The sequence below is a fragment of the Micrasema longulum genome, unplaced genomic scaffold, assembly GCF_059751315.1.
Source record: "Micrasema longulum isolate JH-2025_06_02 unplaced genomic scaffold, ASM5975131v1 h1tg000921l, whole genome shotgun sequence".
Taxonomy (NCBI): Eukaryota; Metazoa; Arthropoda; class Insecta; order Trichoptera; family Brachycentridae; genus Micrasema; species Micrasema longulum.
The window spans coordinates 59,950-72,053 of record NW_028278112.1 but is presented as its reverse complement, the minus strand read 5'-3'; the positions used below and the strand labels follow the sequence as shown (position 1 = coordinate 72,053).

General features: G+C 34.7%; 1 protein-coding gene across 1 annotated transcript in view; it reads right to left on the bottom strand.

The window, feature by feature from the left end:
- The window catches only part of vap (RAS p21 protein activator vap), a 29,704-nt gene that overhangs the window by 9,302 nt on the left and 8,298 nt on the right, over positions 1–12,104 (bottom strand). Inside the window, exons 4-12 of the mRNA XM_088231809.1 lie at positions 10,057–10,129; positions 9,141–9,294; positions 7,889–8,013; positions 6,977–7,107; positions 6,442–6,653; positions 5,199–5,501; positions 4,014–4,184; positions 3,629–3,804; positions 2,575–2,647 (exon numbers count right to left, since the gene is read on the bottom strand). Of these exons, the coding sequence (XP_088087935.1) occupies positions 2,575–2,647; positions 3,629–3,804; positions 4,014–4,184; positions 5,199–5,501; positions 6,442–6,653; positions 6,977–7,107; positions 7,889–8,013; positions 9,141–9,294; positions 10,057–10,129 (1,418 nt within the window). The remainder of the gene's footprint in view (positions 1–2,574; positions 2,648–3,628; positions 3,805–4,013; positions 4,185–5,198; positions 5,502–6,441; positions 6,654–6,976; positions 7,108–7,888; positions 8,014–9,140; positions 9,295–10,056; positions 10,130–12,104) is intronic.

Below are 12,104 nucleotides of genomic sequence, written 5' to 3'. Positions count from 1 at the left end.
GAGCTAGATTACAGGACGTCTTGCAGCTACAGAGCGCATAGACAGTTAGAAATTTAGCCCCCAAAAAAATAAAAATATGAATAATAAAAAGGAGTAAGATTACAACACGTCTTGCAGCTACTAAGCGCATAGACGATTGGAATTCTAGACCCCATTTACAAAATTTAGGTATTTTAAAGTTGATATATGAAAGCTAAATAACCAATCATCGTGCAGCTACAAAGCGCATGGACGAGTGGAATTCTAACAAAGTTAAAATGATATCAATAAATTTACAAAAAATAGAGCATAGTAGTAAGTTTGTCAAGTGTTCATGCCAAGAAGTAAGCAATAAAAAACTAAATAAATAAAACACTGTTTCAACTCCATGGTTAACAAAGGGAGATAGCTGTCCGAAAAGAAGCTTTTGTAGACAGTAGGTAGATACCGTCGCCATGTGGCCCACTGGCTGCTTGATAATTTCTGGAAACGCATGTGGGTAGTTACTGGGGGATTATGCTTATTGTTCCAACGACTTGGTGTCTATTTTGGTCTGTATTATTTCGTTTTATGAGACGCAACATTCCTGTTCAATTCACTTTTTTACATGAATATTACACAAACGCGTGTATGAGCGGTTTTATTTATCATTTTGTATGTTATTAGAAGGCAGATATTTGAAATATTATGTATTTATTGATATAAATGTCAGTTCACTTTTAGTAGCACTGTTGAATTTATTAATTATGGGTGTAGTGTTCCAAATAGCAAAATTTAGGTACTTTCGTGCAAAAGCTGATGCATTCTTAAACGGTTTTAATGGATTCACATAAAATTTTATTTTAAGGTTACAGGCGCACTATTTTTTTTAAGTTTCCATTGTTCACTATTTGTCACATATTTTGTTAAGAATAAAGTATAAAACAATGCTACTAAATAAATAGTTTTCTTTTTTCCACTGTTTGTCTAAAACATGACTACACTACTACACACTAACGACTTATAAACATTAACCCATTGTTTTCTAACATATAACAACTTATTTTCAAATTTATTATAAGATTATAAGCTATGGTTGGAGAGGAACTATATTTCACACCCAGCCCGTACAGTGACTGAGCGCGAGTCTTTTATACTTTTTACTTTTTATATAATTTATCCTGCTTTACATGGTATAGATTCAAACTAATTGAACCTTTTTAAATGTCATGTCTTATTTTTAGAAAATAATGTCAACTTAATCAACGTATTTAAATTTCACATTTCTCAGTAGCTTATGTTGAGGAGTTTTGAATTTATCGACAACGCCGGGTAAATTTCGAGTCAAATAGGAAATGGCATCCAAAATAATGTTTTATTTTTATTTAATAACATTCCTACAGCCAACTGTTTTGGAATAGTTAAGAGTTATAGAATATATGTAGATTTGTATTTTGGAATATACCAGTCGATGTTGTGTAAATTATATGTCGGTAGATAATAAAGTTGCCCTAAAAATAGCATTTTAAATGACATGTCTAAATTTCACGTCACTATAGTTAGCTGTTGGCGAAATGGGCACAATCACGGGGTAAATTTCTTGTGGAAAAAAGTACAATTCACAGTTGACAAAATAAGCTACATATAATGACAACTAGCAATATATTATTCTGATCAACAATCAGCAGCAGGTTTCTAAAATAACAGTATTTCCAGAAAATAAAAGCAAGTGTGAAGTTAAAAAGTGCAGCAAAACAAATAAGATTAAGGATAAATAAAGTGACACGAGCAACAACAAATACACGTTGACAGTCAACAGCACACGCAGATCTCGGTTCAAATATTTGTCAAAAAATGGGACATGTTTTCCTAATTCGACCACAAATTTCAATTGAACTTTAAAAAAAAATAAGAAATGAAAAAGATGTGTGTAATAACAAAATTAATTAAACATCTGCTTCTCTCAATATTTCTATGACTTTTGTCGTGAAAGATATCAGCCTCAGTATATCTATAGTTATATTTCTCGCATATTCTAGGTATTGTAGATTGTTTTAAATAGTTCGTTGACGCGTTATCTGTGTAAAACAGAAGATTTTGTCTTGTCGGTCTAGATGGCACACGGAATAGAAGTCTTTCAAGTAGATTAGGGGAATCAATTTTATTCTTTATTGATTTGTGAAAAAATAACTTGTCTAATAATATTCTTGGATTTTGAAGAGAGTTTATTCTATGATACTGCAAACTCTCAGCATATTTAAACCTGTTATTCCACAAAGTTAATGCCGATTTAATCAATAATATTGTAGTAATTACATTACGACGATGCCAACCTCCCAAAACCTTAGAAGAAATAGTAGAAAATGTTGTAACGATTTATCAGTCCCCAAAGATACCTACTTAGGCAAAAGCGCTCGTCGGTCAAATAAAACATAACCAAGGGATGTTTTTATCAAGAAATATCTACAAAAACATACATAAAGTAACAGTATTTGGCCGGACTAGGAAGATAGCGCATGAACTAGGAAGATAGTGCATGAACTGGGGGCACAAAAATAAGAAAACTACGGAAATATGATATTATTATGTTATTTGATTAAAATTTATGAGACTTACTTCAGAGTCTTTTCCTCTTTTGCCTTTGTTATGTACAGTGAGTGTAAAGGAAACCACATCTGGGGGAATGTCACTGAAATAAGAAGGAAGTTTTTAAAAAGAATAATGAAACTGATCAAAATTATTAATAAATTTTTAAAAATAGTCGGCGTGTGTTACATCCAATCTACAATTTTGAGAAAAATTATATTTTCATATTGGGGGATTTATAAATCTTATTGGATGTTTCCTAATCATACAATATGCGCGGGACCAGTAGGAGGCGAGTTTTCTGAAGAAGAACAGTACCGCGGACCGGAAATCATGTGTTAGATTTGATATTAAGAACAATGTTTTCTGTCTGGAAAAAGTTGATTTAGTAAATTGGTAGTAATGTACGCCGACCAATGATATATCACAAATAACTGAACTATTTTGCTAATCATCAGGAAAACTAGTTTTGAAACAACGAGTTTAGTTGTTTAGCAGCATCAATATTGAGAAGAGAATAAGTATACAAGCGGGTCAGTGTAACAAGTATTATTCGTGTTTTATTTCTACTACAATATTTGAGTTTGTCTATGTTCATAGACAAAAGACTGGATTTCACCCCCTCGGGGGTCATTAAGATTAACAAATTACAACAGGGATGGAGAATACCTTAAATAAGGGAATATGGAAGTCAAGGCATTTACAGGGCTTATGACCTGTCATTGGCTGGTTTAAGTGGCCACTTTACACACTGTGTAACATTCACCCTTTTGCCTATGTTTGAACATCCATATTTCTTCAATTCTTCCATCTGTTGATTTTAGTGAAGTTAAAGAGCTGAAACCTTTATTGTTGTGAAGATTTGGACAGGACAAGATTTGGAAGATTTTGTCTATGAACATTTGGACAAACTCAAATATTGTGATGAAACCAACTGGTCCAAGAAGAAGTTTAAAAATTGAAAAATTGTTTTCAGGCGTTGCCTAGTATGTGAAATAATTCAGTCAGATAAATCTCTTCACATTTCTGGCAAAATTACTATTGAATAATACAAATAGTGAATACGAAGCTGAAGGGTACTAACTCGAGCACAAACTCCTCATCCCACATAGGGTCGGGGCCGCTCTTGAGGCGAGTGCGCGCAACCTTGGCCTGGTTGAGTTGCAAGGAGCAGTACGGCTGCGGGACGAGCTTGTACGGCAGGCGGTGGGCCTCCAGCACGTGCAGAGTCAGGCAGCGCAGCGAACGCAGCTTCGGGACCTAATCAGTCAATACCCGTGCATTAATAAGAGTCATGAAGCCACAAAATACCAAGGTAAAGAGAGTTTTACTAAATAATTGTAACTTGTTCCAAAAATCACTTAAGAATGATTTAGCTTCAGACATGTCTCTTCATCGCATTTCCATTATATTTTTCACAAACTTAGTCCACATTTAAGTTTGTTATGGTTCATTGGAATTAGTTTTACCTTGCACTGGGCCCTGGAGAGCTGCGGAACACAGAGAGGTTTCAGAGCGTTAAGCCACTCTTGGACGGCGTCATTTGTGGGAGCCGCGAGGTAGGATACGGTGGCCAGGCACGGCAACGCTCGCTCCACCAGCTGAAAACAATTAGCGCGCTCCCAGAGGGACTCGTGAACCTGAAAAAATAATATTGATGTATTTGCTGATAGGTCTTGATAAAACTCTTATTTAAAATATTAAATGATTACATAGTTAAGTTAACAATTATATTTCACAAGCCCCTAAAAGCATGTCTCATTTCTTCATTGCAACATTCTTAGCATTTTAGCCCAACATAATATGTCAGGGTACGATTCCCAGTGAGTTCACAATAATCAAATTGGATTCTTCCCAAGTGTTCTAAGCTTTAAACTTTGGCGTGGTATCTAGCAAAACGAACAATTCACATTCCTTATTTGTATGCAAAAACGTGACTGAAATATTATAGCCTATAATATTTCTATGGTACTAACCAAACTACCATACTACCAAAAATTAATACAAAAAAAACTCAGATTTTGTGCAACAAATCCTGTCCTGACCCTGATCAATAATGGACAGAGGATCGTCAAAGTTGACAGCTTTAAATACTTGGGAGTTCACATAACCGAGGATGGAAGCATGCACAAAGAGCTCGCAATCCGCCTAGGAATTTCTGGAGCAACTTTTAACATGTCTGGAACTCTAGTCTATACTCGGTCAAAATGAAATGCCGATTATTCAACTCTTGTATAATGCCAGTACTCCTGAATCTTGGCACCTTACCAAAGCCCAGAACACCAAACTTCCGAGTTTCGAGAGTAAGTGCTTGAGGCACACGTGCTGCACATGCCTCAGGAGAACCTCAACTCAAGTTGCCTCTTCTTTAAACCTGCGGGCTCTCGCCGCCCTGGAAGGCCGTCGATGACGATCTTTCGACTTTATTCGGCGGAACTAAGGAGCGCTGGATTGACTGGATTACTGGCTGGCGATAGGGTCTCCTGGGCGCAACTGGTGATGTCCACATACTCCACTTGGGAGCGGATGTGGAAAAGAGAGAGAGAGATTAACCAAACTTAAATTTTCGTGCGTTTGGGCATCTCTATAAGCGGCAGCCTACACATCATTACTCTAATGTTTAATATCAACGAGAGATACAAATTATAAATTACCTGATACAAATAAGCACACGAGAGATCGATGAGTCCTTTGGGCTTGGTCCTTTTAGGAGAGTCGTAAAAGTAAAGATGGGTGTCTGTTCCTTCCACAAGCAGCACGAAGTATAGCAGTTTCCACTTCTTGTGGATCTTATCAGACTTCTTGAGGAGGTAGCCCTGATGCTTAATTCCTTTCATTTTCTTCAGGCCAATCTGGTCGCGACACTCGCGGAGGGTGGCGTAGATCTTCTCGGCGGCTGCTCCGGACGCGGACATTTGGGTGGTGTGGGGCTCTGGTTTGTGCCCTTCTGCGGCCAACTGTTTAGGGAGATTAAAAAAAAAATTATACAGCGTTGAAACAATTGGTCAAATAAATAGGTGGCATTTTAAGTTTTCTCTCATTGTCAAGACAGATTGAGAATACAGTTCTGTGTGTGAAATAGAAGCAGAACCCTGGACGAGTTTTCGACTCGTTGGCTGCTTTCAGGTAAAAATCCTGAATGAGAAAATCGAGCGGAGATAAGTCCGCCTCGTTGTGAAGTGATTGGCGTGTTCGACTACCCTGGGTTTGATTCCTGGCCGGGTGGCATGAAATATTGATTTTAAAGGTTGCTTAAATTGTAATTTCATTGTTCCAGGACCGGCACCTGTGGTGCAATTATGAATCTTCTTTATCCTCTAGAGAGTGGTTAATTTGGGAATATTTATTTTTCCATGCGACTAATTTTTGCTTCATGTATGGCCACACTGATGATTAAATGTCAAAAAATATGAACACGTGAAATCAAACATAATGATTTTTATTTAGAACATTATTGCAACCTTAAGCATTACCCAAAACACATAATTAGGTTGAATTGACCAAACCGTATTAGTTTTATTTCCATTTTTAAAGCAGTTTTATACACCATTTGACGTTTAGTCATCAGTGTGGCCATATATATAAAGCAAAAATAAGCCGCATGGAAAAATAAATATCCCCAAATGAATAAAATTGCATTCCTGAAGTGTAAGACCTTCATGTAACAAATTATTGAAATATACTGCATTTGGTTTACCAATACAGTGCCCTATGGACCACTGGGTGCGGAAAGGGAAATGATGATGACGACGATGATGATTTTAGGTATTTTTATTTATAACTTGTATTTGAATTTTGCAAACTTTGTATCTATTTTTTATTGGATAATTTAAATAAATAAACAATTAAATTAATTTTTCAAAACAAGATTGAATTAAAAATAAATTTAGAACTCACAGGTTGCATAAGTGTATGGCCTTCCACAATCTGTTCCTTGCGATAGCGGTTGATGACGGCGTCCAGGCACTCGAAGGTTCGCCCCCCCATGAGGTAACGGACTCCCTTCTTCTCGATACGGAAGCGTTGGATCTGGTTGTTGATGTGGAAGAAGAGGGAATAGTCTCCGGGAGAATTGTCCGAAGGTCTCACGAGGAAGCTGCCAGGACCGGCTACAGGGGAGAAAATTTGATTATGGATAGTATTCTAAAATATAGTGAGTGAATAAGGTTTAAAAAATTACTGTAACAAATGTTATGCATTATGATTATTTACACATAAACCCTTCTGTTGAGAATTTGTGTTTCATATTATGATAAATAAAATAGGGAATACTTATACGTAGTTAACATGTATTTAATTCATTTTTGATATTCTTTTATCAATCGAAATTTCGCCTAACCTTGTTATTGCAATTTCTAATTTATATTTGCCGCTATTTATTTCAATTAATTATACTATAATAAATAAGTTTTAAATTACTCTATTCACAAACCTTTCACGAGCATGTCCACAGCCTCACTCTTGGTGCAGTTAGGGTGGAACCAGGAGAACACGGTATTGGGATCAATGGCCGCATCCAGGTCCTCGACCAGCTCTCGGAATATCATCCCCTGCTCACCCGTTCTAGTGGAAGTACCGGTAGATTTACATTTTGATAATCAGAAATATGGCACAGAGATAATTTCAGGGTATGATTATCATTGGTCCAAAGCAAAATCTCATTAACTGCAATTTTATATTTTTCATCGTTGCTTTTCTCTTACACCATGGCTACCTATATTAAAATATTGCACGGTATATTATTTATTTACTTTCGTTTAATTTTATTTATTCACACATTACAACTGATAAACGTGATAGCGTGTTTTGGAATAGTGTCTGTGCAGCATGAAGCCGCACAGGTCTCTCTCATAGTTCGGTTCCTTGAATTAGTCTTTCTTGAGTTCTCGGGGTTAGGACATTGAGCATTGCTATGTATAGTTGTGATGGGGGGTGATGGTCAGTTTATTTATTGATTTAATTTAATTCATTTTCAATATCAAAATTATAAAAAATAATTTTACAACGGCGTGCAAAAATACAATAGTGTGTGTGGAATACAAATGGAGTTACCATTTTTTTTAATCGAATCCGGGTCATGGTTTTACAATGATAGAGGATGGTGATAATTTTAACTACATTGTTTAGTCTTACCTTTCTTCGATGGTCAATGAAGAAATTGAAAACAAAACTCAGGAATTTAATCTACATTTTACTAATTTTTTCCTCTCATGAAACTGGTAAAATTAATATTTTATGAAAAATGTTGTACACTATTGACTATTCGTGAAGGTGGCTGTTTAGGTGGGAGTGCTGATGGTCCTTACATCATAAAGAATGTAAAATGAACTTGTTTTCATCCTACCTGTGTGCGGTCACCCAGAGCCAGCCATCTCCCATGTCGTTATGGCAGAAGAAGATATCTCCCTTGTGGAACGTGAGCTCGTCAGTATCGGGCATCTTAGTGTAAGGCAGAATGGCAACCACCCTCTGTGGAAATCAACCAACTTTAAAATTGGTTCTATTTCAAAACTAGTTCAAGCGTTGAATGGACTTGGATCTTCCGACGAAACAAATATATATTTAGTTAAATAGGCTAATTTTAAAATTTGATCAACAACAAAATGAGTATTTAAAGAGAATTTTTTTACATCCAATTGAGACATTTCTTCAGTTGGGTGTAGACCAGTCATTCCCAAAGTAGTCTATAATGACCCCCAATGGTCTACCACAACCTTTAGGGGGTCCATGGCAGTGAAAAAAAAATTGGGGGTCCATGAGGTGAAAATGGGGGTCAACGAGAGTGGATCCCATTTAGGCGAGCCGTCACCAAAATTTTACTGTAAATGTAATAATCCACCTAACATGAACAGTATCTTAGAAGGTACTTACGCAATACTTTCTTACAATGGGCATATACATTTCCCAAATATATGTATATTTAATGTAATTGCGTAAGCAGGCTATACCCTTTATGGCCGCAGTACGTGTAACTTATAAAACTGATCAGAATAATAACCAATGAAGAACCTATGGTGCAGTTTAGAAATGGATATCAGCATTCTGGCTTCAAAGCTACATTCCTGTTACATATCTTGCATTATGGACTATCGAGAGAAAGTTTTTGATAGCTTTTCTATCTTCATACCTTGCGGAAAAAGGTTTTAGCGGGGTTGCCAATATCACAAAAACAAATTGGAAATCACTCGCCGAGGAGATTTAAGGTTAAACCTGATTTAATGTTAAGCCAAATATTGAAATTTTGCTATCAAAGCGGGTTACTTGATTTTCATTTTGTGTCATCTAAAAGTAAACCTTATAAATGAATAATTCTGTGTCAGCTTTAAAACAGATTTAAAGTTGATGAATTTCTAAAAAAAATAATGTAAGGTCAACGCAAAACAGAAAAAATCAACAAGAGATCTACGATACAAAAAAGTTTGGAGACCTCTGGTGTAGACGGACGCCACCAATTATAGAGGAACGCTTTCTTTTTAAGTGGAAATTCGCGGAACATTGCTGGACCTCCAGATCCAGAAGAAACAAGCCCGATAAAAATTACAGTTAAATTTGACACTACACCTAAAGGTCACACCAATACATTACTTCTGGCTTACTTTCTTGTCGTTTACTGGCTCGGGCGGAGGAACCGGCTCCAGGAGACGTTCCCTCTTCAGAAGGTCAGAGCAGTGGCTGTAGAACCCGACCAGATCACTCAGAGAGTCAAACTGACGTCCTCCGATGTAGTAATCTCCACACACCGCCGTGATCCTGAATGAAAAGTTACCAAAATAATTATCTTTAATGCAATTAAGAAAATAAAGTAAGAGTACTTCGGACATTAAGTACTAAATAGTCCGAATCATATTACAAGGAAAAGTTAAAGGAAAACACAGTGTAGGAAAAGACTTATCTTCTGACTTAAAAACTTAAGAGAGTTGTTCCCATGATGAATTGTTCCATAAATTCATATGAAGAATTGAAAGGCAACAATATTTTTAGTGTGTTCAAATAATGCTGGTTTAACTAACTGGTCCGAGAAGAAATTAATATTTGTATGTATTATAAATTTAAAAGTGGTTTCAGGTATTATAGAGGTGAAATAATTCAGTATAACCTTAAACAATTGGCCACTTGAACCAGCAATTGACAGGTCATAAGCCCTGTAAATGCCTAGACTTCCATATTCCCTTCTCAAAAATGTTTTCCCTCTCTGTCGCAACAAATTGAGAAGTTTGACTTTACTCAAATTAATCAAAGTTTTAGCTCTTTTAACAAAAGTTAGCAGAAAATTAAGAAATATGGATGTTCAAACATAGACAGAATTGTAAAATATGCATTTATCTTTGGCTTATTCCACTGTGAATTATTAGTAAAAAACTTGAATGTTTTACAGTTTGAATTTTTCATGAGTTTCTCTGATTTTGAGACTAACAACGAAGTTATTTTTTAAGTTTTTACTTTATTATTTATCTGAAAAATAATATTTACAAAAACTAATACATACTACATTTTTAATACACATTTCCTCACCTAAAATGGTTAATCCCAGTGCGGCCGAGATAGCTCAGGACATAAGATCCGGGTTTTCTGTCACTCTCACGGACTGCAAAGTTATTAAAAGTTAATAAAACGTTTTCTCATTTTAAAAAGAGATCCAAGAGCATATTAAAACATTATTAACACACATTATTAGGTATACAGGTGATAGTATCCATTCCATAAGAGCGTTATTTGTAAAATTGCACAGCTAAAAAGTGAGTGCTTCAAAGATAAATTATATACTATTTCATAAATAAATTTTTAATGAAAAATATTATATTATAAAAAACAATGAATGACATTGTTTAGGTACACTTGATACTCACGGAAATAGGAAACAATGTCTAAAATAATACTGCTTTTAAGTGAAGAAAATCTGTCTGTAATATTTCATACTATTCCCACGGTAATTACTGCTTAGCCCATTGTTCGTCAGAAGGTTGGGAAAAATTCACTTTCTATGCCCGATAAAACAGAGAGTGGAACATTGTTCTCTTCTAACAATTCTTGATAATAAATTACATGGATACACCAGAGTGCTTTGAAAATGATCAAATAGAGGAGTCACATTTATAAATATTGCTCATGCGTCTACGCATGCTCCAGCAAACATTCAAAAAGTTATTTGTTCAAACTTGAAAAAAATAGGTTAGGTTCATATCGAAATTTAGGAGAAAAACAACACTTATTCATTAAAATGCGTTTTTTTCTGTATAAAATATGTCCTAAAATTCATACATTTAAAACAAATGGTGTTTTTTAGAATTTAGATGCACATATTTTCAAAAGAAACAAACAAACCATTCAAACCTTCCTCTACATTCATACATCTTCTCATGCACGCGCGCCGATTATTCCGACTTTTAACATGTCCATCTTCAAGTATTTGTTGGATTTGGTCATGCCATGTCTTTCTCAGTCTTTCTCTATTTTTGCATCCATAAACATTTGCATTGTAAATATTTTTAGCCGTTCTTTCGCTGTCCATTCGCTCTACATGTCCAAACAACGAAGAGCTCCTTTCTTGATTTTGTCGATAATGCTTATCTCAGCCTTACATAATGTACGGATCTCAACATTTGTGCATCTATCTTACATAATTTTACCACACATTCGCTCGAGAGATCGCATTTCGATAGCATTCAGCCTACTTTCATCAAATATAAAATAACTTTATTTTTAACCACTTTTTTTTTTTCTACCGACCGGTTTCAAAGCTACACAAACTTCTTTATCAATGTATACTTAACAAGTGAATTCTATCCTATTTTATTTGTACGGTAATTACTAAATATTACATTGATACATATGAAGCTAATAAGTCAAGTATTTTGGTCATGTTGCTCTTTTGATGACGGAAATTGTGAAGTGAGATGGATACGATCTTTAAAACTAGACTGGAGTGGACTAAATGAAATATAGTTTATGTAGTATTTATTATTTTTTTCATATTCATATTAACAATCGCTTTTTGAATTTTTAAGATTTCCAAGTTGTCTAACTTTTATATTTTATTTTCAACATGAAGAACTTTTAATCCAGTGTCTTTATTGAAATTATTTTCTATCAGATGATTTGCGAATTCAGAAAAAATATTATTATTTAGGCACCTTAAGTTAGTGCTTCAATTATGAAAATTGCACACATTTTATTTTAACTTCGTGAGATTACTGATACAAAAATATAATTTAACCTTTATTTTTAAAACTAAGCAATTTTTTTAAATTATTAAACTAAAGGGTGTTTTGATCCTCATAAAAAATTGAATCTTAATTGAAATACACGCTATTATAATTTAAGTTATGAAATACATAGTAAGTTGGAGTTTTCATCCGTTGCGTGGAGCCCACAATACATAACAAACATTGAAAGGATTGAAAATGTCCAATGTAAATTTTTTAAATACCTTGATTACAAATATAATAAAATGCTTTCACTTACAGCCAATGTACTAAACAAAATGGATTTTTTACGCTTAAAAAAAAAAGAGGCACTATATTTGAATTATGTTATTTATATAAATTATCATATAATAAAGT